Source organism: Biomphalaria glabrata, chromosome 12, assembly GCF_947242115.1.
Source record: "Biomphalaria glabrata chromosome 12, xgBioGlab47.1, whole genome shotgun sequence".
Lineage (NCBI taxonomy): Eukaryota > Metazoa > Mollusca > Gastropoda > Planorbidae > Biomphalaria > Biomphalaria glabrata.
In genome coordinates, this window is record NC_074722.1 from 22,329,485 (window position 1) to 22,354,824 (window position 25,340).

The 25,340-nt window shown below is 39.0% G+C and overlaps 1 protein-coding gene across 1 annotated transcript in view; it reads left to right on the forward strand.

The window, feature by feature from the left end:
* Positions 1-12: 12 nt before the first annotated feature.
* The window catches only part of LOC129922002 (uncharacterized), a 38,618-nt gene continuing 13,290 nt past the window's right edge, over positions 13-25,340 (forward strand). Inside the window, exons 1-2 of the mRNA XM_056005741.1 lie at positions 13-412; positions 21,776-21,964. Of these exons, the coding sequence (XP_055861716.1) occupies positions 21,835-21,964 (130 nt within the window). The 5' untranslated portion in view covers positions 13-412; positions 21,776-21,834. The remainder of the gene's footprint in view (positions 413-21,775; positions 21,965-25,340) is intronic.

Genomic DNA, 25,340 nt, shown 5'->3' on the forward strand with positions numbered 1-25,340 from the left:
TCTAGAAATGTAAAATGTTGATTACACTTCGTTCCACTTGATAGAATGAAAAGATATGCTGAGAGTCAGTGCACACCATGAAAACTGCGCGGACTTTGGAATGTTGAAATGACATGCGTAATGGAAGTGTAGCCACCATTTTTACAAATTGATAAAATCGTTAATTCTGTTAATCCCTTTGCCTGAGACTCACAACAGAGAAAATCCAGACTAACAAATTGAGACAAACAGGAAATTCCAGACTCACTAATTGAGACTCCGGAGTGTTTTAAGTATTTCTCTTGATAGTTTAGGGTCATAGGAAGTAAGCTGCCCAGCAGATCTACAACGTCATCTAGAATGTGTGTCACCATTTACAATGAGTTTTGTAGCTAAAATAAATTATATTGGGAGATTTCTGGAGCATGCAAAGGTCAGTAAATTCATTGACTAATCCTTAGCTTCTGTTCGTTTATTAAGTAGGGCGCATTAAGACAGGTCACACATGAGACTAAATTAGTTTTTCCAGCATCTAAGGTCATTCTTTATTTCAGGTATAAAGAAATGGAACAAATCATGAACACATTTCTCATTGTATGAACATTAGAATTATACTTTATAAAGATGGCAAGGTAAAATAAGTTGTGCCTACACGACAGTCTATGTATAAGTTGTGCCTACACGACAGTCTATGTATAAGTTGTGCCTACACGACAGTCTATGTATAAGTTGTGCCTACACGACAGTCTATGTATAAGTTGTGCCTACACGACAGTCTATGTATAAGTTGTGCCTACACGACAGTCTATGTATAAGTTGTGCGTACACGACAGTCTATGTATAAGTTGTGCCTACACGACAGTCTATGTATAAGTTGTGCCTACACGACAGTCTATGTATAAGTTGTGCCTACACGACAGTCTATGTATAAGTTGTGCCTACACGACAGTCTATGTATAAGTTGTGCCTACACGACAGTCTATGTATAAGTTGTGCCTACACGACAGTCTATGTATAAGTTGTGCCCACACGACAGTCTATGTATAAGTTGTGCCCACACGACAGTCTATGTATAAGTTGTGCCTACACGACAGTCTATGTATAAGTTGTGCGTACACGACAGTCTATGTATAAGTTGTGCCTACACGACAGTCTATGTATAAGTTGTGCGTACACGACAGTCTATGTATAAGTTGTGCCTACACGACAGTCTATGTATAAGTTGTGCCTACACGACAGTCTATGTATAAGTTGTGCCTACACGACAGTCTATGTATAAGTTGTGCCTACACGACAGTCTATGTATAAGTTGTGCCTACACGACAGTCTATGTATAAGTTGTGCCTACACGACAGTCTATGTATAAGTTGTGCCTACACGACAGTCTATGTATAAGTTGTGCCTACACGACAGTCTATGTATAAGTTGTGCCCACACGACAGTCTATGTATAAGTTGTGCCCACACGACAGTCTATGTATAAGTTGTGCCTACACGACAGTCTATGTATAAGTTGTGCCTACACGACAGTCTATGTATAAGTTGTGCCTACACGACAGTCTATGTATAAGTTGTGCCTACACGACAGTCTATGTATAAGTTGTGCCTACACGACAGTCTATGTATAAGTTGTGCCTACACGACAGTCTATGTATAAGTTGTGCGTACACGACAGTCTATGTATAAGTTGTGGCTACACGACAGTCTATGTATAAGTTGTGCCTACACGACAGTCTATGTATAAGTTGTGCCTACACGACAGTCTATGTATAAGTTGTGCCTACACGACAGTCTATGTATAAGTTGTGCCTACACGACAGTCTATGTATAAGTTGTGCCTACACGACAGTCTATGTATAAGTTGTGCCTACACGACAGTCTATGTATAAGTTGTGCCTACACGACAGTCTATGTATAAGTTGTGCCTACACGACAGTCTATGTATAAGTTGTGCCTACACGACAGTCTATGTATAAGTTGTGCCTACACGACAGTCTATGTATAAGTTGTGCCTACACGACAGTCTATGTATAAGTTGTGCCTACACGACAGTCTATGTATAAGTTGTGCCTACACGACAGTCTATGTATAAGTTGTGCCTACACGATAGTCTATGTATAAGTTGTGCCTACACGACAGTCTATGTATAAGTTGTGCCTACACGACAGTCTATGTATAAGTTGTGCCTACACGACAGTCTATGTATAAGTTGTGCCTACACGACAGTCTATGTATAAGTTGTGCCTACACGACAGTCTATGTATAAGTTGTGCCTACACGACAGTCTATGTATAAGTTGTGCCTACACGACAGTCTATGTATAAGTTGTGCCTACACGACAGTCTATGTATAAGTTGTGCCTACACGACAGTCTATGTATAAGTTGTGCCTACACGACAGTCTATGTATAAGTTGTGCGTACACGACAGTCTATGTATAAGTTGTGCCCACACGACAGTCTATGTATAAGTTGTGCCTACACGACAGTCTATGTATAAGTTGTGCCTACACGACAGTCTATGTATAAGTTGTGCCTACACGACAGTCTATGTATAAGTTGTGCTTACACGACAGTCTATGTATAAGTTGTGCCCACACGACAGTCTATGTATAAGTTGTGCCTACACGACAGTCTATGTATAAGTTGTGCCTACACGATAGTCTATGTATAAGTTGTGCCTACACGACAGTCTATGTATAAGTTGTGCCCACACGACAGTCTATGTATAAGTTGTGCCCACACGACAGTCTATGTATAAGTTGTGCCTACACGACAGTCTATGTATAAGTTGTGCCTACACGACAGTCTATGTATAAGTTGTGCCTACACGACAGTCTATGTATAAGTTGTGCCCACACGACAGTCTATGTATAAGTTGTGCCTACACGACAGTCTATGTATAAGTTGTGCCCACACGACAGTCTATGTATAAGTTGTGCCTACACGACAGTCTATGTATAAGTTGTGCCTACACGACAGTCTATGTATAAGTTGTGCCTACACGACAGTCTATGTATAAGTTGTGCCTACACGACAGTCTATGTATAAGTTGTGCCTACACGACAGTCTATGTATAAGTTGTGCCTACACGACAGTCTATGTATAAGTTGTGCCTACACGACAGTCTATGTATAAGTTGTGCCTACACGACAGTCTATGTATAAGTTGTGCCTACACGACAGTCTATGTATAAGTTGTGCCTACACGACAGTCTATGTATAAGTTGTGCCTACACGACAGTCTATGTATAAGTTGTGCCTACACGACAGTCTATGTATAAGTTGTGCCTACACGACAGTCTATGTATAAGTTGTGCCTACACGACAGTCTATGTATAAGTTGTGCCTACACGACAGTCTATGTATAAGTTGTGCCTACACGACAGTCTATGTATAAGTTGTGCCTACACGACAGTCTATGTATAAGTTGTGCCTACACGACAGTCTATGTATAAGTTGTGCCTACACGACAGTCTATGTATAAGTTGTGCCTACACGACAGTCTATGTATAAGTTGTGCCCACACGACAGTCTATGTATAAGTTGTGCCTACACGACAGTCTATGTATAAGTTGTGCCTACACGACAGTCTATGTATAAGTTGTGCCTACACGACAGTCTATGTATAAGTTGTGCCTACACGACAGTCTATGTATAAGTTGTGCCTACACGACAGTCTATGTATAAGTTGTGCCTACACGACAGTCTATGTATAAGTTGTGCCTACACGACAGTCTATGTATAAGTTGTGCCTACACGACAGTCTATGTATAAGTTGTGCGTACACGACAGTCTATGTATAAGTTGTGCCCTACACGACAGTCTATGTATAAGTTGTGCCTACACGACAGTCTATGTATAAGTTGTGCCTACACGACAGTCTATGTATAAGTTGTGCCTACACGACAGTCTATGTATAAGTTGTGCCTACACGACAGTCTATGTATAAGTTGTGCCTACACGACAGTCTATGTATAAGTTGTGCCTACACGACAGTCTATGTATAAGTTGTGCCTACACGACAGTCTATGTATAAGTTGTGCCTACACGACAGTCTATGTATAAGTTGTGCCTACACGACAGTCTATGTATAAGTTGTGCCCACACGACAGTCTATGTATAAGTTGTGCCTACACGACAGTCTATGTATAAGTTGTGCCTACACGACAGTCTATGTATAAGTTGTGCCTACACGACAGTCTATGTATAAGTTGTGCCTACACGACAGTCTATGTATAAGTTGTGCCTACACGACAGTCTATGTATAAGTTGTGCCTACACGACAGTCTATGTATAAGTTGTGCCTACACGACAGTCTATGTATAAGTTGTGCCTACACGACAGTCTATGTATAAGTTGTGCCTACACGACAGTCTATGTATAAGTTGTGCCTACACGACAGTCTATGTATAAGTTGTGCCTACACGACAGTCTATGTATAAGTTGTGCCTACACGACAGTCTATGTATAAGTTGTGCCTACACGACAGTCTATGTATAAGTTGTGCCTACACGACAGTCTATGTATAAGTTGTGCCTACACGACAGTCTATGTATAAGTTGTGCCTACACGACAGTCTATGTATAAGTTGTGCCTACACGACAGTCTATGTATAAGTTGTGCCTACACGACAGTCTATGTATAAGTTGTGCCTACACGACAGTCTATGTATAAGTTGTGCCTACACGACAGTCTATGTATAAGTTGTGCCTACACGACAGTCTATGTATAAGTTGTGCCTACACGACAGTCTATGTATAAGTTGTGCCTACACGACAGTCTATGTATAAGTTGTGCCTACACGACAGTCTATGTATAAGTTGTGCCTACACGACAGTCTATGTATAAGTTGTGCCTACACGACAGTCTATGTATAAGTTGTGCCTACACGACAGTCTATGTATAAGTTGTGCCTACACGACAGTCTATGTATAAGTTGTGCCACACGACAGTCTATGTATAAGTTGTGCCTACACGACAGTCTATGTATAAGTTGTGCCTACACGACAGTCTATGTATAAGTTGTGCCTACACGACAGTCTATGTATAAGTTGTGCCTACACGACAGTCTATGTATAAGTTGTGCCTACACGACAGTCTATGTATAAGTTGTGCCTACACGACAGTCTATGTATAAGTTGTGCCTACACGACAGTCTATGTATAAGTTGTGCCTACACGACAGTCTATGTATAAGTTGTGCCTACACGACAGTCTATGTATAAGTTGTGCCTACACGACAGTCTATGTATAAGTTGTGCCTACACGACAGTCTATGTATAAGTTGTGCCTACACGACAGTCTATGTATAAGTTGTGCCTACACGACAGTCTATGTATAAGTTGTGCCTACACGACAGTCTATGTATAAGTTGTGCCTACACGACAGTCTATGTATAAGTTGTGCCTACACGACAGTCTATGTATAAGTTGTGCCTACACGACAGTCTATGTATAAGTTGTGCCTACACGACAGTCTATGTATAAGTTGTGCCTACACGACAGTCTATGTATAAGTTGTGCCTACACGACAGTCTATGTATAAGTTGTGCCTACACGACAGTCTATGTATAAGTTGTGCCTACACGACAGTCTATGTATAAGTTGTGCCTACACGACAGTCTATGTATAAGTTGTGCCTACACGACAGTCTATGTATAAGTTGTGCCTACACGACAGTCTATGTATAAGTTGTGCCTACACGACAGTCTATGTATAAGTTGTGCCTACACGACAGTCTATGTATAAGTTGTGCCTACACGACAGTCTATGTATAAGTTGTGCCTACACGACAGTCTATGTATAAGTTGTGCCTACACGACAGTCTATGTATAAGTTGTGCCTACACGACAGTCTATGTATAAGTTGTGCCTACACGACAGTCTATGTATAAGTTGTGCCTACACGACAGTCTATGTATAAGTTGTGCCTACACGACAGTCTATGTATAAGTTGTGCCTACACGACAGTCTATGTATAAGTTGTGCCTACACGACAGTCTATGTATAAGTTGTGCCTACACGACAGTCTATGTATAAGTTGTGCCTACACGACAGTCTATGTATAAGTTGTGCCTACACGACAGTCTATGTATAAGTTGTGCCTACACGACAGTCTATGTATAAGTTGTGCCTACACGACAGTCTATGTATAAGTTGTGCCTACACGACAGTCTATGTATAAGTTGTGCCTACACGACAGTCTATGTATAAGTTGTGCCTACACGACAGTCTATGTATAAGTTGTGCCTACACGACAGTCTATGTATAAGTTGTGCCTACACGACAGTCTATGTATAAGTTGTGCCTACACGACAGTCTATGTATAAGTTGTGCCTACACGACAGTCTATGTATAAGTTGTGCCTACACGACAGTCTATGTATAAGTTGTGCCTACACGACAGTCTATGTATAAGTTGTGCCTACACGACAGTCTATGTATAAGTTGTGCCTACACGACAGTCTATGTATAAGTTGTGCCTACACGACAGTCTATGTATAAGTTGTGCCTACACGACAGTCTATGTATAAGTTGTGCCTACACGACAGTCTATGTATAAGTTGTGCCTACACGACAGTCTATGTATAAGTTGTGCCTACACGACAGTCTATGTATAAGTTGTGCCCACACGACAGTCTATGTATAAGTTGTGCCCACACGACAGTCTATGTATAAGTTGTGCCTACACGACAGTCTATGTATAAGTTGTGCCTACACGACAGTCTATGTATAAGTTGTGCCTACACGACAGTCTATGTATAAGTTGTGCCTACACGACAGTCTATGTATAAGTTGTGCCTACACGACAGTCTATGTATAAGTTGTGCCTACACGACAGTCTATGTATAAGTTGTGCCTACACGACAGTCTATGTATAAGTTGTGCCTACACGACAGTCTATGTATAAGTTGTGCCTACACGACAGTCTATGTATAAGTTGTGCCTACACGACAGTCTATGTATAAGTTGTGCCTACACGACAGTCTATGTATAAGTTGTGCCTACACGACAGTCTATGTATAAGTTGTGCCTACACGACAGTCTATGTATAAGTTGTGCCTACACGACAGTCTATGTATAAGTTGTGCCTACACGACAGTCTATGTATAAGTTGTGCCTACACGACAGTCTATGTATAAGTTGTGCCTACACGACAGTCTATGTATAAGTTGTGCCTACACGACAGTCTATGTATAAGTTGTGCCTACACGACAGTCTATGTATAAGTTGTGCCTACACGACAGTCTATGTATAAGTTGTGCCTACACGACAGTCTATGTATAAGTTGTGCCTACACGACAGTCTATGTATAAGTTGTGCCTACACGACAGTCTATGTATAAGTTGTGCCTACACGACAGTCTATGTATAAGTTGTGCCTACACGACAGTCTATGTATAAGTTGTGCCTACACGACAGTCTATGTATAAGTTGTGCCTACACGACAGTCTATGTATAAGTTGTGCCTACACGACAGTCTATGTATAAGTTGTGCCTACACGACAGTCTATGTATAAGTTGTGCCTACACGACAGTCTATGTATAAGTTGTGCCTACACGACAGTCTATGTATAAGTTGTGCCTACACGACAGTCTATGTATAAGTTGTGCCTACACGACAGTCTATGTATAAGTTGTGCCTACACGACAGTCTATGTATAAGTTGTGCCTACACGACAGTCTATGTATAAGTTGTGCCTACACGACAGTCTATGTATAAGTTGTGCCTACACGACAGTCTATGTATAAGTTGTGCCTACACGACAGTCTATGTATAAGTTGTGCCTACACGACAGTCTATGTATAAGTTGTGCCTACACGACAGTCTATGTATAAGTTGTGCCTACACGACAGTCTATGTATAAGTTGTGCCTACACGACAGTCTATGTATAAGTTGTGCCTACACGACAGTCTATGTATAAGTTGTGCCTACACGACAGTCTATGTATAAGTTGTGCCTACACGACAGTCTATGTATAAGTTGTGCCTACACGACAGTCTATGTATAAGTTGTGCCTACACGACAGTCTATGTATAAGTTGTGCCTACACGACAGTCTATGTATAAGTTGTGCCTACACGACAGTCTATGTATAAGTTGTGCCTACACGACAGTCTATGTATAAGTTGTGCCTACACGACAGTCTATGTATAAGTTGTGCCTACACGACAGTCTATGTATAAGTTGTGCCTACACGACAGTCTATGTATAAGTTGTGCCTACACGACAGTCTATGTATAAGTTGTGCCTACACGACAGTCTATGTATAAGTTGTGCCCACACGACAGTCTATGTATAAGTTGTGCGTACACGACAGTCTATGTATAAGTTGTGCCTACACGACAGTCTATGTATAAGTTGTGCCTACACGACAGTCTATGTATAAGTTGTGCCTACACGACAGTCTATGTATAAGTTGTGCCTACACGACAGTCTATGTATAAGTTGTGCCCACACGACAGTCTATGTATAAGTTGTGCCTACACGACAGTCTATGTATAAGTTGTGCCTACACGACAGTCTATGTATAAGTTGTGCCTACACGACAGTCTATGTATAAGTTGTGCCTACACGACAGTCTATGTATAAGTTGTGCCTACACGACAGTCTATGTATAAGTTGTGCCTACACGACAGTCTATGTATAAGTTGTGCCTACACGACAGTCTATGTATAAGTTGTGCCTACACGACAGTCTATGTATAAGTTGTGCCTACACGACAGTCTATGTATAAGTTGTGCCTACACGACAGTCTATGTATAAGTTGTGCCTACACGACAGTCTATGTATAAGTTGTGCCTACACGACAGTCTATGTATAAGTTGTGCCTACACGACAGTCTATGTATAAGTTGTGCGTACACGACAGTCTATGTATAAGTTGTGCCTACACGACAGTCTATGTATAAGTTGTGCCTACACGACAGTCTATGTATAAGTTGTGCCTACACGACAGTCTATGTATAAGTTGTGCCTACACGACAGTCTATGTATAAGTTGTGCCTACACGACAGTCTATGTATAAGTTGTGCGTACACGACAGTCTATGTATAAGTTGTGCCTACACGACAGTCTATGTATAAGTTGTGCTTACACGACAGTCTATGTATAAGTTGTGCCTACACGACAGTCAATGAATGAACTGTGACTACTCGAGAATGTCATGAAATTTTATTGAAATACGTTAAAGGAAAAAAAATCTTGTTTATGTCAGTTCTTTTACTTAAGACGGTACTCTCAATGTCAAATCAAATATTCCCAACCAAGCCTGAGTCAGTTCAGCTCACGAACAAGACGAGCGTTAGGATAGAAACTGTAACCACCAATGTCCAAGCTCTAGAGATCTAGTTCTAAGCCCCGAGGGTTTGTCAGGACTTCAGAATGGTAAACATACTTCTGTTGATGCTGTCGACAGTTTAGTTTCATTGTTGAAACAGAAGGTAAAACAAACTATAGTTTCATGGCTTGCGGCTAGCGGCTAACTTTAAGTTGATTCTATTTACAACTTGGTTGTAGACTGGCTTTAAATAAGAAGAGTGAGATTGATTACTTCATTTTAACTGTAAGAAGAGACAGACTTCATCATTTCAACGGTCAAGATGTTATCAATTTACTTCAACTGGAACGTGTCTGTGATTGTCATTTTAGTAACAGGTGATGTTAGAAATCAATTCATCAATGTTTTATTTTCGCTTCTTATAAAGAATTCCGCATAATTTGTTCACGCAATTTTTGTTTTTGAAAGATGAACAATTAGAGATTTGAGTTTGTGAAAGATGAACAATTAGAGATTTGAGTTTGTGAAAGATGAACAATTAGAGATTTGAGTTTCCTTCTGTCGTGCTTCACTCGTTCCATTTCTTCTATGAGACACATTTCACTTCAAGAAGAAATTGATCAGACTGGACGTGAGCAAAAGGCAACATGATATGGCTATGTCCGACGCGTCTGTTTGCACAATAAATGGTCTATTAACGTCTGGTAATTTCAGTATAGGATCCCGTGTCATGCACGTTTGAATTTTCCTTAATGCCCGGTCACATTCTGGAGTCCAATTGACCCTCGTCGGTGTCCCTTTTTTTAACAATCCAGTAATTGGAAATACTATTTCCGCGAACGCTGGAATAAATCTGCTATAAAAATTAGCAATACCTAGCAAACATCGAACCTCTTTTTTCGTTTTTGGTGCTTTTATATTTAAAACCTTGTCTCTGTTATTGGGTTCTGGGTATATGCTTCCATCACCTACAATATTACCCAAGAAAGTTATTCTAGGATACGGCCATATTCTTTTAGTCTGGACAACACTTTCTCTAGTGCTATTAAGTGTGATGACCAGTCATGCCCGAATACACAAATGTCATCAAAATAAAACACATTTTCCAGTCCTTTAAGAATGGTCCTAACAGTGCGATTAAAAAAACTAGGAGAATTAAGCAGACCAAACGGTAGGTATTTAAATTGAAAGTGATCACTGAATGCAGTGTACTTCCTACTATTCTCTTCTATTGGTATTTGCCAGAAGCCTTTTGTTAGATCTATCTTTGTAAAACAATTGGCACTATTAAGTTGTAAGAAAAGATCTTCTTGGTCTGGAATAGCCTCCGCGTCAAATTTGGTAACCGCGTTTAATTTCCGAACATCTATGCAAGTACGTATTGTGGAGTCTTTTTTCTTAACCAAAACGACAGGAAAGGCATAGGGCGATTGAGACTCTTCAATAATGTCCATTTGAATCATGTTCTCTATCTCCTTGTCTAAGACATCTCTCATATGAATAGGAACTGCGTATGGCCTCAGTGTAATAGGCTTTTCTGTTGTGAGCTCAATGTTGAATGATTTAACCTTCGCTTTACCCGGTATATCAGTAATTATATCTTTATACTTCTCAACTAGCGTCTGAATCTGTTCTCTTTGGGATTCGGTTAATTCAGTATTGATACTAATATGTTCCCTGGAATTTGTACTCTCAAGAGTAGGTAACTCTGTAATTTCATCCTCTTGGTTATCCTCTTCTTGGTCGGATACAAGGGACGCTATGCACGCATGTAATAATTCTTCCCCTTGACCCACATTCGAGACATGTGACGCAGTTCCCGAGAGTTGTAGGTCACTATTTTCCCTAACCTTACATTCAGTGTTGTTTTTTTCATGATATTTTACTAATCTGTTAACATGAAGAATTTTTGCTCGATTGCCTTTCTTTATTTTTACATTAAACTTGTTAATTCTTTTTTCTACTTTATAAGGCCCCTCCCAGTGCAAGGCTAACTTATTCTGCCTCTGTGGTTTCAGTAAAAGCACAGAATCACCTGTTTGAATATCTTTTTCTTTGCTATTTCTATCATAATACCTTTTATAACTTTATTTACATTTCGAGCTATTAATCTGAGCTATTTGACAAGCCAAAGCCAGCCTACTTTTTAGATCTAATAAATAGTCAAAAACATTCTTTATTTCGGGTTCTAACTGTTGATTAGTAAAAAGATCTTTTAGAATTGACATAGGCCCCCTGACTTTCCTTCCATATTTCATAAGGGGAAATGTTAGTTGACTCATTTCTGTACGCAAACAGAAGTGCATTTATAACTCTATCCAATTTCTAGGTTCTGCTTCAGCCGTTTTTCTCAGCATGCATTTCAAAGTCCCGTTAAAGCGTTCTACGCCCCTACTTGACATAGCATGGAATAGCGTTGATTTAACAATCTTTAATTTAAAAGACTGACATATTTCTTTGTATAACTCGGATCTGAGCTGAGGTCCGTCGTCAGAGAGTATCTGTTCAGGGAACCCTATTCTAGTGAAAATAGCACTTAAAGCTTCTATTACTACTGGTGTTGTTGTATTAGGTAGTGGTACAGCTTCCGGCCATCTTGTTGCCAAATCAACTAACGTTAAAATGAATCTATTCTTTCGATCTGTCATTTGGAGTGGTCCAATGATATCAATAGCAACTTTAGTAAATGGAGTGGAAATAATATTCATGCGCCCTAGTTCTACCTTTACAGCTTTTCTTGGGTGTTTACCTCCTTGACAAAGGTCACAACATTTAATGTATGTTCTTATATCTTTATCTAAACCAGGCCAAAAGAAATGGGAATATACTCGATACCTGGTTCTATTTATAGACATATGTCCAGCTAAGGGTGTATAGTGTGCTATTTCTAACACTAGTTCACGTCTATTCGTAGGGATTACAAGTTATCGCTCTATTACCCCAGGGGTATCTTTTCTCTCAAATTCTTTGTAAAGTAGACCTTCTTCAATTATAAATGATACCAATCCCTTTTTCTTATCTTCGACCGTTCCTGCTTTCGCTTTTTCCCATAATCTAACTAACGAACTATCATTTCTTTGATCCTCTCTAAAATCACTGTCCAATTCCATCCACTTACTTAAACCAATCCTGTCATTATCTTCTGATTTGACCCTAGTGTCTGCTACTTTCCCCATTTCCCTAGTAACAACATCCCCATACAAAAATGCCTTAGCCTGATCCACGTTCCCAATAATAATATCAGCTATCGGGTCCTTGAACATGGCTGCCACAAAAACTCCTTTTAAAAATGGAGTATCAATGTCTATCCAAGCAAGTGGATACTGAAAGGTTTGTCCGTCTATTAATTTTAAAGTGAAAAACTCATCTATCTTCTGACTTTCTTCTATTAAACTTTCTCGTACCCCAATTATGCTCGCCCCAGTATCCCTTAGAACAGAAACCCTTCGATCTCCTAAAAATCCCTCCACTATTTTCAATCCTCCAACTGATCTATCTTTATAATCTAAAAAAATTTAATGTATCAGTGTGACATGCAAACAAACCCACTTGTTGCCCCATTTCTGGTAATGCTCTTAGTCATTGCTGTGTTGGACCTCTATTCTCATTAAGCTTTACCCGACACCATCGAGCAATGTGTCCGCCCTTTCCACATCTATAGCATATCACTTGTGCCCCCTCTGTGTTTATATTATTCGGGCGACGACTGTTAGATTGACCAGGGGCACCAAATGCTACATATGGGATATCCTTATTAGTTACTTTGTTACTTCCCTTTACAATATGTGTAGAGCCTTTCGTGGCATCTCTAAAATTGATCAATACAGTCTAAGACCTCTTGGGCTGAAGTAGGCTTTCATAGCAAAATCTCTTTCAGTGCCTCAGAAGATAGCACACTGTAAAGTCTGTCTCTCATTATAAGGTCAATTATACCGTCTACTGTCATTGGGGTTTATGATGTTTTAAGCCAGTTGTCAAATGTCCGTTTCAAATGGACATAAAAATCTTTTATATCGTCCGTCTTTGGGGAAAGTTCATGCCACAGTGTTCGGCAGGCTTCTTCCGTGACTTTGGCTTGTTTTAGGAGCTCCCCCTTAACAAAGTCATAGTCAGTGTTATGTATCAGTTTTGTTTGTATCATAAACAATTTTAGTTTTTCATTTAATTTGTGAGAACAAGTGGCCATCTTGTCTTGGGTATGTCGTTAGCAGTAGCAGTCGTTTCGAACAGTTCTAAGTAGAATAACAAGTCCTCGTTGTATGTCATGCATTTTAGGTTTTTGTCTAACTGTTTATTCTGTTGGGGGTTGTCGTTAACTGTCATGTCTTTCTTATCCATTTCATGTTGTCTTGCTAGTTTTTTGTCCTCTATCTCTCTTATATGTCTTCTCTCCTCCGCTTCCCTTGTCAGTCTATCTAAGTCAATTTTCTGTTGGCCATATCTATAAATTTCTTTAACGTTTTGCCCTTAAACCCCAACATCTGAGCCTGGGCTACTATCTCCTCAAATGGACGAGGTATAAACTCTGACATTTTCCTAGAGCAGTGTCCTTTATTACAATATTACCTCACAAAATGATATACATACAAAAACAATTAAAGCAAAATTAAAATAATACTAATACCTCTGCTCCTACTAATGTTGTTCAACTGGTACTCCAAAAGGTTAAAGACAATAGTTCAAGGTTATCCAATAATGTGATTTCTCTTAGTCTATTTCAGGTAGATAATCCAACAGGTAATCCCAACATGGCTTTATACCTATGCGTGGTACCGGTGCTTGGAATGTACCACAAAAGTTAAATTCATATAAGTATGAGATCCAGCAGCAGCTTCTTCAGTATAATCCAAGGAATGAGCGTATTGGTAATCCAATTATTAGGAACGAAATTGCTCTTGCATATACACTTATGAATAGACGTACTAAGGGGGTGCTACTATTACTTGCTAATAGTGAACACAGTAGGCATGTTAAATCATTATTATAAGAGTAACAGCCTAAAATACAGACGACGAGTTTCCGCTCTTTATGGACTTGAACTCTTTCATTAGTACAGGCTCGGAGATATGTGCTGTCTGGGTGCAGCAGATACTTCAGGTTACAGTACTCAGAGATATGCGCTGTCTGGATGTAGCAGATACTTCAGGTTACAGTACTCAGAGATATGCGCTGTCTGGATGTAGCAGATACTTCAGGTTACAGTACTCAGAGATATGCGCTTTCTGGATGCAGTAGATACTTCAGGTTACAGTACTCAGAGATATGCGCTTTCTGGATGCAGTAGATACTTCAGGTTACAGTACTCAGAGATATATACTGTCTGGATGCAGTAGATACTTCAGGTTACAGTACTCAGAGATATATACTGTCTGGATGCAGTAGATACTTCCGGTTACAGAGATATATGCTGTCTGGATACAGCAGATACTTCAGGTTATAGTACTCAGAGATATACGCTATATGGATGCAGCAGATGCTTCACTGGAGATTGATGTATCCATCGCATGTAGTTGTTTTGGACGAGCCCCCAAAATGTCAAGACCCATTTCTTCTCTAATATACATATGTGTATGACTAAATGTACCCAAGTCCTGGGCAATACCCCAACGACACATACAACGATAGAACAAAGATTCAGAATGCCAACTCACATACATATAACATGTTTATTACATTATCTGTACTATAATACAGAATCAGTTAGGACATTTGAAATATCCGGTATCAATTAAAAATATATCAGCTTAATATTCCATAGACTGAATAGTGACAACACAGAGAAATAATTAGTGTCTACACTTCGACAATATCTATATCCAAAAGTCCAACTGTCCTGGACTAGGAACAAAACCACACTACCTTATTTTAAGTTACATTATGTTCAACAAAAAAAACTCACCAAAAATAATCCAAAACAATAACAATTTTGAAGTCAACAACCTGAATTGCCCCCCTTCTCCTCTACAGTAAACAGGAGACCCAGGCTGACCAGAACTCAGTCCTGACAGTATCTGAAGCTCATTCAGTTGAACACAGACCAATGTTATTATTTCCTTGGCTACATTGAGTGCAGTAAGGAGGATCAAATTAAGACACCTGCTAAATATGAAATATTGCACCCTCACAATCAAGTTATGTACAGGATTTAAAACATTGGACATTCTAGGACTAATAAACAGTCCGCATTTTAACTATCTGCTTACACAAGTTCTTGTTCGTGAATTATAGTATCTGTTACATCTTTCTCTTTCCTTTTGTCTCTCGCTCTCTCCATCTTTCTCTCTCTCTGGAACTCCCTATTTGTTTTTACTTTAACCATCACATTGTATGACTTAAGACTTTTGAATCGGAATAACCCTCGTTGTAACTGTATTCTCTATCCCCCGCTCTTCCGCTCACAACTAAAGGTTAGTCCTAAGTACAATATACTCTGTGTTGCTTTTCGAACGAGCCTCCTACTCACCCTTACTTTTACACTTTTCGGCCCTTGATTATTAAAATGACAACCCTTTATTATTTTTTTTAAGCATCCTCCAATGGATAAACCAATCAACCAATCAACACAAGCCTCAACTCAATGCCCGTTCTCCCGTTTTTTTGTTTTTTTTTGGCAAATATAAATTTGTAAATGGTTTCCCGACAAATAAAGCGGACAAAATAGAAAGCTGAAATGCATGATGCTATCCCTCCACTGAATTGTTTTTTTGTGGACTATTGTCCTGTACTCGATCTCTAACATTTCATAATGCTTTCGGAAATCTTGGAGTCACCCCCAAGTAGTCCAACTAATTCCCTACATCTGGCTGAGCATCTTTAGTTCTCCGAAGGCAGGTGGAACAAATGAGATTAAAAAAACCTTTGGCGAGATAAATGATCGCCATCTTAACTAATCCTGACACGCCTAAGTTTGCCAACGTTGCGACAAAAGACGTTTGATTAAAGAGAAATGCCTCAGATAATCAAAATTTCTGATTAGACTTTAACACACATGTGTAACACACACATCAAAATATACATAGTCCTTGAACGGGGTCACCACATTTAAAAAAAAATTATTTTTTTTTTAGCTATTTATGCACATTGGTGAAATGGAGAATGAGATAAAATTTTAAAGTACTGTCTTCCTCTGCAAATATGGCATGCGTTTAGGTCCGACTATTTTGAAGAAGAAACAGACCTCAACAAAAATGCTTCAGGACCTTCACTTACTAAAATCCGGTACTTTTATACACATCATATATTAGTCCGCGCTATTTTGTCTTGCGCTATTTTGTCGGGAAACTTCGCGCTTTTTTGTATGCGCAATTAAAAATAATCATTAACATTCCCTCTGACAATTCTGTGATTTCTCAATTCTAGATCTATGTCTAGAAGAAAAGACAATGCTGGTATTAAACACACGCACACTCGCGAAATCATAAGAGCCTTTTCTTTATAGAAAACTAATAGCAGTAGATCAACAGAATGTGACCTTTTGGGCAATTACGAAAATAAAATACAAGGGTTTTAATTGAAAACTTGCGGTGTTTCGCAAATTGCGGTGTTTTGGCTTTGAATTCGTGAAAACCGCGTCTCAGTGAGCACCTAAGTGTAGAACGTGTGCGTGAAATTTCATGCGAATCCATGTTGATAGTTTATGAGTTCTCTTGAGAAGTACATACATAATTAAAGTACTCTCTTCCTCTGCAAATATGGCATACGTTTAGGTCAAACTATATTGATTTTGTGATTTTACCATCACAAAAGAGATACAAGACACCGATGGCAAAGACAAACAGACACAAACACTCTTTTGTTCCCCTGGCAATCAAATCATTGAATAAGAAATATCTGATATAAACTTTGTCACATGTAAATTATGAGTGAGTCTGGTGTGGATGTACATTTTGGTTTCTTATAGTTATAATGTTGTTGTTTTTTTAGGTGTAATGCACAAATTGTAAGACAAATTTCCATACGGACAATAAAGATTATTATTATTATTATTATTATTATTATTATTATTATTATTATGTTAGAAATGAACGAGTAGTCATTCTCTGGCACTGCCAGGGTCGAGTTTCGCTAAAGAGAAACAAAATTCATCGTAGTCCCTTTAACAGTTTCCACTGAGGAATTTTCTGGTGATGTGGCAGGTCTGCAGCAGTACCGCCCTCTGACAGGCAACGAAGATGTTCCTAGGAATGTTAAGGGCCTTGAAGGTGTCTGTGAGGTCAGTTGTTATTATCCCCTCGGTTGATATAACAATGGGGTATATTGTTATTTTGGACAATTTCCATAGACGCTTAATCTCCAAGCCTAGGTTCCCATATTTTCTTTGTTTTTCTATCTCAGTTTTTCTCAAATTATGAGACAGTGGTACGGCGATATCGATAATGGTAGCGGTTTTTTCTTTTTTATCGATGAACAGCAGATCCGGGCGATTGAAATCTACCGTTTTGTCGGTCAGAATAGGCCTGTCTCAGTACAGCAAATGTTCAGTAGACTCGAGAACCTCTTGCGGAGAGTATTTATAATAAGGGGGAGTGTCCTTACCGATCAATTTGTACGTCAAAGCCAGGTGTTGGTGTATTAACTTTGCAACTTGGTTATGGCGACCTAGGTAGGCTGATTCTGATAGGGCTGGACATCCTGCCATAATGTGTTAAATCGACTCGCCCACATTTCCACATTTTCGGCATTTGTCGACAACATTGAGTTTCAGGATATGCTTCTCGTAATTTTTTGTCCTGATTACTCTGTCCTGTATTGCTGTAACAAAGCCTTCTGTTTCAGAGTAGAGATGACCTGCTTTGAGCCATGTTAAGGAAGCAGCCTTGTCGATGTTGTCCCCATGTAATGAAGCCGGAAATTTTCCGTGGAGTGTTTTTTCTTCCCATTGGCGAATCTCATGCCCTGCGTCGTCCAAACCGATATTGACATCAGCATTGTGTAGGTTCAGAGGGGTTGCATCGGAGTCGTACTTCCGTAGGAAGGAAACTAATTTGTTGCTGGAGGCGAGCAGTTTTGATCGTATTTTTAAAACTTGCATCTTACACAATTTGAAGATGTTCTGCAATCCACGACCCCCATCCTTCCTGGGCAGGTATAACCTTATGGTGGAGGACTTGGGGTGTAGGCATCGAAACTTGGTTAGTAATTTTCTAGTGAGTCTGTCAATGTCATGTAGCTCGGTGTCAGTCCATTTGATCACACCGAACGTGTAAAGGAGCACAGGGACGGCCCAGCTGTTTATTGCAGTGATGAGATTACTGCCAGAAAGTTTGGTGTTGAGGATTTTATTAACTCTTTGCCTATATTTGCCAAGAAAGTCCTCTTTTAATTTCTTATGGTTTATCTTGGCATTCTGGTTTATTCCAAGATATTTATAAATAGAGGCGGAGTTCAATTCCTCGATGCCTTCAAATTCAATGTTGGTGTTCGTTGCCTTGCCCTTTTTAATGCTTATGATGCCACACTTATCCAGGCCAAAAGACATACAGATATCGTCACTAAAGCATTTTACCGTTTTGATTAAGGTGTGTAATTTTTGCTCGGTTTCTGCATATAGTTTTAGATCATCCATGTATAATAAGTGGGACACACATTTTGTACATTTAGTGTCAACCCTAAAACCGTTTGTAGAGTCTTGGAGTAATGTAGATAGAGGATTAATCGCTAGGCAGAACCAGAGTGGAGATAGTGAGTCACCCTGGTATATACCTCTTCTTATGTGCACAGAACCTAGTTTATCACGATTAAGGTGCAGATTTATCTTCCAATTATTCATACAGACTTTCAATAGTTGTTTTATTCTTGGGTTGATTCTATGGATGTCCAGGGTTTTTAAAAGCCAATCATGCGGAACTGAATCGAAAGCTTTTTTGTAGTCGATGTAACACATGTGTAAATTTCTCTTTCTTCTATTAGCTTGATGCAATATAATACCATCTATAGTTAGCTGTACTTTACAGCCCATCGACTCTTCAATGCAACCTTGTTGTTCATCTGCTAGTAGCTTATGGGCAGAACAAAATGTATACATTTTACTTTTTAAAAGTGAAGTTAATAGTTTATACACCACTGACAGACAAGTGATAGGGCGATAGTTTGATGGTTGGTTCGGATCCCCTTTTTTGGGGAGGAGAGATGTTCTCCCTTCAGTGAGTTCTAACAGCATTGAAGACGGTTCTGATATTAGCTCGTTAAAACTTGATGTTAGTGGTGCATGTACGGCTGTAAGTTTTTTCAGCCAAAAGTTGTGTATATTGTCCGGTCCAGGAGCAGTCCAGTTGTGGGTTTTTGAAATAGCTGCGGAGACTTCCTCAGCTGTGAAATCCTCATCAGGCATTTCTGGTATTAGGTTGTTTTTAGTTTGGATTTCCTCGATCCAGTCAGCCTGCACATTGTAATGTAGCGGGTCGGACCAAAGCGCCGCCCAGTAGTCGGTAAAGGAGCCGTGTTTAGTGCTATCAATGGTTTGAATTTTGTCAGCACCATTATCAGCTAGTTTACGGAAGAACTGTTTTCTCGTGTGCTGAAATAAAGCGTTATGCTCCTTTCTTTTGGTGGTTTCGTTGTAGCGCTTTAACCTAGCTCCCTTTAGTTTAGCTTTCTGTCTCAGAGTATCTTTCAAACATAAGAGTCGTGCGTGGCTATCACAGTCCGTCAATTTGATTCCAGTTGTTCTTAGTATTGTCTTCATTTTGTTAAGTATTTTCGCGGAATGGTTGTTTCCCAGATATTGTCCAATATATTATTATTATAAGTCATTGAGAAATAATTGTGCAAAATTTCATCTTGATCCGAGATTGAGTGTGGGAGAAATAACATGTTCAAACTTTTTACCAGACAGACAGAGGGAGTGAATAAGCTTTGTAAAAAAAAGAAAGAAAATATTCTATTTTACACTTTATATATAGACTACGGCCTTTAGGGGAAATACCGAAAATAAAATTAAACAAGGTTACAAAGACAATTTGTGTGGAAACAAAAACTCAAAATCGGCCTCCGAAGTGGTCCACCCAGGCAGGCTTCAATATTTTCAGAAAGAACATCCGAATGAAATTAGATCAAAGATAAATGAGAGATACGAATGGAGAAAGAAGGTTGACAGATCTTGTGTAGTGCCCCAACGGTCCAGCAGATCAAAGGATAGGTGCAAGTGAATGCAAAGTTAGATGTGAACCTGGCCTAACTAGTTCCCCTTTCAGACCTTGTGGTCTATAGGGCAGATGATGTAAAGTTCATCTGTTTTTGTGGCCTACGGTTAACGAGGGTGTCATGTAGCCAGCACAACGACCAACCGCCTTTACTTTTCCCTAACTAATGACAGATACCCATTAGAGCTGGGTGGACTCAGAGGCGCCCAAGGATTCCGAAGTTGAAAATCCCAGTCTTCACCAGGATTCGAACCCGGGACTGCTCAACTACCGCGCCTCCCTGGCCTAACTGAAGTCTTATAATTAATGTAATTGTTTTCAAAAGGTTCAATCTCTTGTTCGAATCCTCAAAAAACAAACAAATAAAATCAACATTTATATATATATATATATTGTTATTGAGAAATTTTATATAGTTCATGTTCATTTACACTATTTATATGTTCAGAAATTGTGCAAACTTGACGATCATTAGGTTGACTATTGTCTTTATTGTAGACACAATCGAAGTCCTTGAGATTGGGATTCTTTCGAAAGGAACTGTCTTTAGTTTCCAAGAAACATTAATGTTTTTGACAAATTGAAAGCTTTGTTCAGAAATTGTTCATAGCTCTTACCAACATTGTCCTTTTTCCTGCCCTAGGCCTAGTTGCATGAAAGTTCGCTTACACTTTAAGCCATAAAATCCAAATGTGCTTACATCTCACAGGAAATGCCTGATCTCCCGAAGTTTTGAAGGTCAATGTTTTTATTAGCTAGTGTATGGTTTACATTCAAAATGTAATAAAGAAAATGCAGTATACAAGATTACTATTCGTTTTAAATTAGGTCTAACTTAAAATGCATACTAAATAGCTTTTTCTCTTTAAGAAAACTGCTTGCATAAGTGATTTAAAAAATTAGATTTTTCGCTTTCAGAAAAACAAAGTAGCCGTTGCATCAGAACTTTGAATGGTCTAAAATATTGTGATGTCGGATTCTCACTATCTTTTCTAGTTTACGAGATCTAAACGGGACGGACGGACAGACATTTCACACAAAACTAATAGAGACTTTTCCCCTTTCGGGGGCGCTAAAAATTAAATAGAAAGCGGGCGTTTCTTTCGCAAATAGCAGCGTTAATGCTGCAAACCTGTCAAAACTGTGTCTTATTGAGCACTTACAACCTAAAAGGAACGAGTGTACGAAATGTCTTACGAATAGGTTTGTTTAGCGTAAGTCTCAACAGGTAAGTGGAAATATGAGTGGCTTTTTTATTTTGCGCTTATAGATATGCTAGCAAACATCAAAATGCTAACCCTAATCCTAACCCTACTGCCCAACTGCTTAACTCTACATTCATGTAAGAAAATCTCTAAAATGTTAAACTTGTACATTTCAGTTCAGAGTTGCTATGCCAACATTAACTCGGCTAGATTTAAACTGGTTCTCAATGGTTCTATGACTATCCAACCCATCAATATCAGCTACACCTGTAGATCTGTTTTGGAATGTACATCAAGATGTCTGAAGCTGAATGACACGTGTCAAGCTTTTTTATTTGACCTCAAAAAATCAAAGTGTTTATTGGGTAAGATTTGAGAAATGTTTTTATTTGACTTCAAGAAATCAAAGTGATTATTAGGTAAGAGTTGAGAAATGTTATAAAAAAAATCATATATTGAATGTTTCGTTAGTTATCTAATTAGTGTAATAAAAATGAATATCAACAAAAACGTAATTGACCTTCGGTAAACGGGAAATTCTTTTAAACTAATCATACACATTGTATCCAAATCTCTTTACGAATGTGTTAGTACACAACTTCTCATGCAGTAATGGACAACTTCTTAAGCAAATAGCAGTGATGGACAACAGTTTAAGATCTCGGGGCTAGATCGAAATCAATCCCTAAAGTATGCCTGAACCAGTGGCGTAGCAAGGTACTCGTGGGCCCGGGTTCAAGAATATGATAATGGGCGGCCCCTCCTTCTCCGATTATGATAAAGCAAATCACCTATACATCAGTAAATCTACATTTAAAAATAACAGCATTTCTATGTGGGTATGCCTAGGCCAACAACCTTCTGGAAGTTATGGTGTAGTTACTCTTACGTTACTAATGTTACTAATGTCAAGGCGGTCCTGCTTGTATGATTCCGAAACATAGAGAACAACTGAAGCAATAAAAAAAGTTCAGAATTCATCGCCAGAAATATCTTGGAAATACAATGGAATGACAAACTAGACAAACACCAAACAGTAAGAGATGGAATGACAAACTAGACAAACACCAAACAGTAAGAGATGGAATGACAAACTAGACAAACACCAAACAGTAAGAGATGGAATGACAAACTAGACAAACACCAAACAGTAAGAGATGGAATGACAAACTAGACAAACACCAAACAGTAAGAGATGGAATGACAAAGAAATACAGAGGTGCAGATCTTAGAGTGAAAGTGGAGATGTCTGGTCACACGCTCAGAAAAGATACCAACAATAGAACTAGACCGGCCCTACAGTGGAATCTCCAGGGCTCAGGATGCAGAGGAAGACAAAAAAGAACGTGACGACGCAGTGTACTAGAGGAAGCCAAGAGGACAGGAAAGAGTTGGGAAACCATTTTTAAAAATTGAAAAGAGACCGTGGAGAGTGGCGTGTTTTACTGAGGCCCTATGTTTCAAGAGGAACGCATTGTAAAGATGATGATGATGATGATGCTACAACTTTTGTCAAGTAGGGCTAATTAAATTGTGTATAAGAATAAATGCTTGACGTTTTTCTTAAAATTAACAATCGTGTGTTTTATCATAACAAACACATGTTTTAGTATATATTCTCTTATCCGAGAGAACATAAAATAATTTGTGTTAACCCCATAAGCACATTAATAAGGACCACTTTGTAGGATATAACGTTAATTGTCCTATAAATTATAATCTCCCTACGAAATTGCAGAAGCGCACAGCGTGATATGCTGGGAGCACATAGGCCCATACACGTTTTTAGATCTTCACCTTGTTGAACACCGCTGAAGGTATTGGAAAGTTTGCAGTCCACATATTGCGCTTCAATAAATCTTCACCTTGTTGAACACCGCTGAAGATATTGGAAAGTTTGCAGTCCACATATTGCGCTGTCCACTTACAGCTTCCGTGTCGTTGTTTTGTTTATGATCATTTCTAAATTTTTTTAATACTAGAAATTTTTTTACTGGAACTAATATTGAAAATAACACAGGTTCAGCATTCGTACATATACTCCTTCTTTTTTAGTGCTATTAGAGCATGGAATGGGTTGCCTGAGCTAGCCAGGAAAACCAGTGACTCGGCAGAATTTAAGTCATTGGTTAAAATGAATGACTAAATGCATGACGCGTAACTTCTGTATTTTATAAGAATAAGGGTCGGGGGGGGGGCGCTGAATGCTCTCTCACAATGCCAAGAGCTTTACTTATGATCTGAATTTCAGAAATTCTTTCTCCTGGCATCTATTAAACCTTTTTCTCATAGTAAGAAGAGCGCATGTTAAAAAAAAAATTGAAATATGGGGGGGGGGGCGATATTGAAAATCAGATCACATTATTCATCTTCATTAAAAAAGGGGCAGGTATTCTGTGTCATTTTACGTCTCGAGAGACGTTCTTTTCCTTTAGCAACTTCTTGTGTGACTAAAGAGGCCAATCCTTGATGCACAGCTGCTGTCAGCCGTTGGGATAGGTAATCACCAGGCGCCGTTGCATTTTTACCCTTCAGTGGAGTGACCTTTCCAAGCCTGTGCGGTAAATGTGCGAGTACTGGGCTGCTCACACGTCAGCACTCGTTTTGCATTCATACTGACCCGGTCCAAAGGGATGGAAAGCCTTCAAAATTTGGGGTCAGGTCGATGCAGGAGTTTGCCAGAGAGCAGTAGTTTTAAATTGTCGCCCCGCCTATGGGGCTACATTTCTGTTAGGATTTACTCCCTTAACGCATGTATATATTATTATAATTACTAGTCGACCGGCGGCGTAGCATACGCCGCTATTTTGCAGGGACGGCCATAGGCTACAGCAACTCTATGTGTAAATTATTAAATTAAGCCATTTTATAACTTATAACAGATTTCTCGCGGCCGCCTGATTTTCCAGGAGCTCCTGGAAATCTCCTGAAATAGCAAAATATATGAAAAAGTCATGGAAATCTCCGGAAATTATTAAAAATCTTTTGAAAACATACAAATCTCATGAAATATACAGACAAAAATTGTCATTTTGGGGTGTCATTCAATATGGAAAACGCCTATCCTGCGGGCGATAAATAAAAACGGCATTATGCATTAGCCGTAATTGTGTAATCTGGTGAAAGAAGCTTCTCGTGCCTCAAACTAATGAAGAATTACTTTAGTTCAACAATTCTCATAGATAGATTGAAACATTCATTAATTGTTGCTATTGAGCGTTATCTATGTTGGAAATAAAATTTTCATGATATACTGTAAAACTTCGCTACACGCAAGGCTCGTAAAGTTCGTGGGATAACTCTATCCGCAGAAATAAAAGAGTGATCTTTTCTTCACTTCTTCTCGTCCAAACTCTTGAGTGAAGAAGAGAATTATATATATAGATTCATAGGACCCGCACTTTCATAGGACCCGCTCTAATTCAAGGTGTATACATTATTAAATTAAACCATTGTATAACTTAAAAGAGATTTCCAGCGCCCTCCTGTCGATTTACCAGGAGCTCCTGGAAATCTCCCGAAATCGCAAAATATACAAAAAAAAGTACTTAAAATATACGGAAATATATAGACAAAAATTGTAATTTAGGGTATCATTCAATATGGAAAACGCCAATCTTACGCGCGGCATTATGCATCAGCCGTAATTGTGTCACCTGGTGAAAGAAGCTTTTCGCGCCTCCAACTAATGAAGAATTACTTGTGGTCAACAATTCACAAAGACAGATTGAAATATTTGGG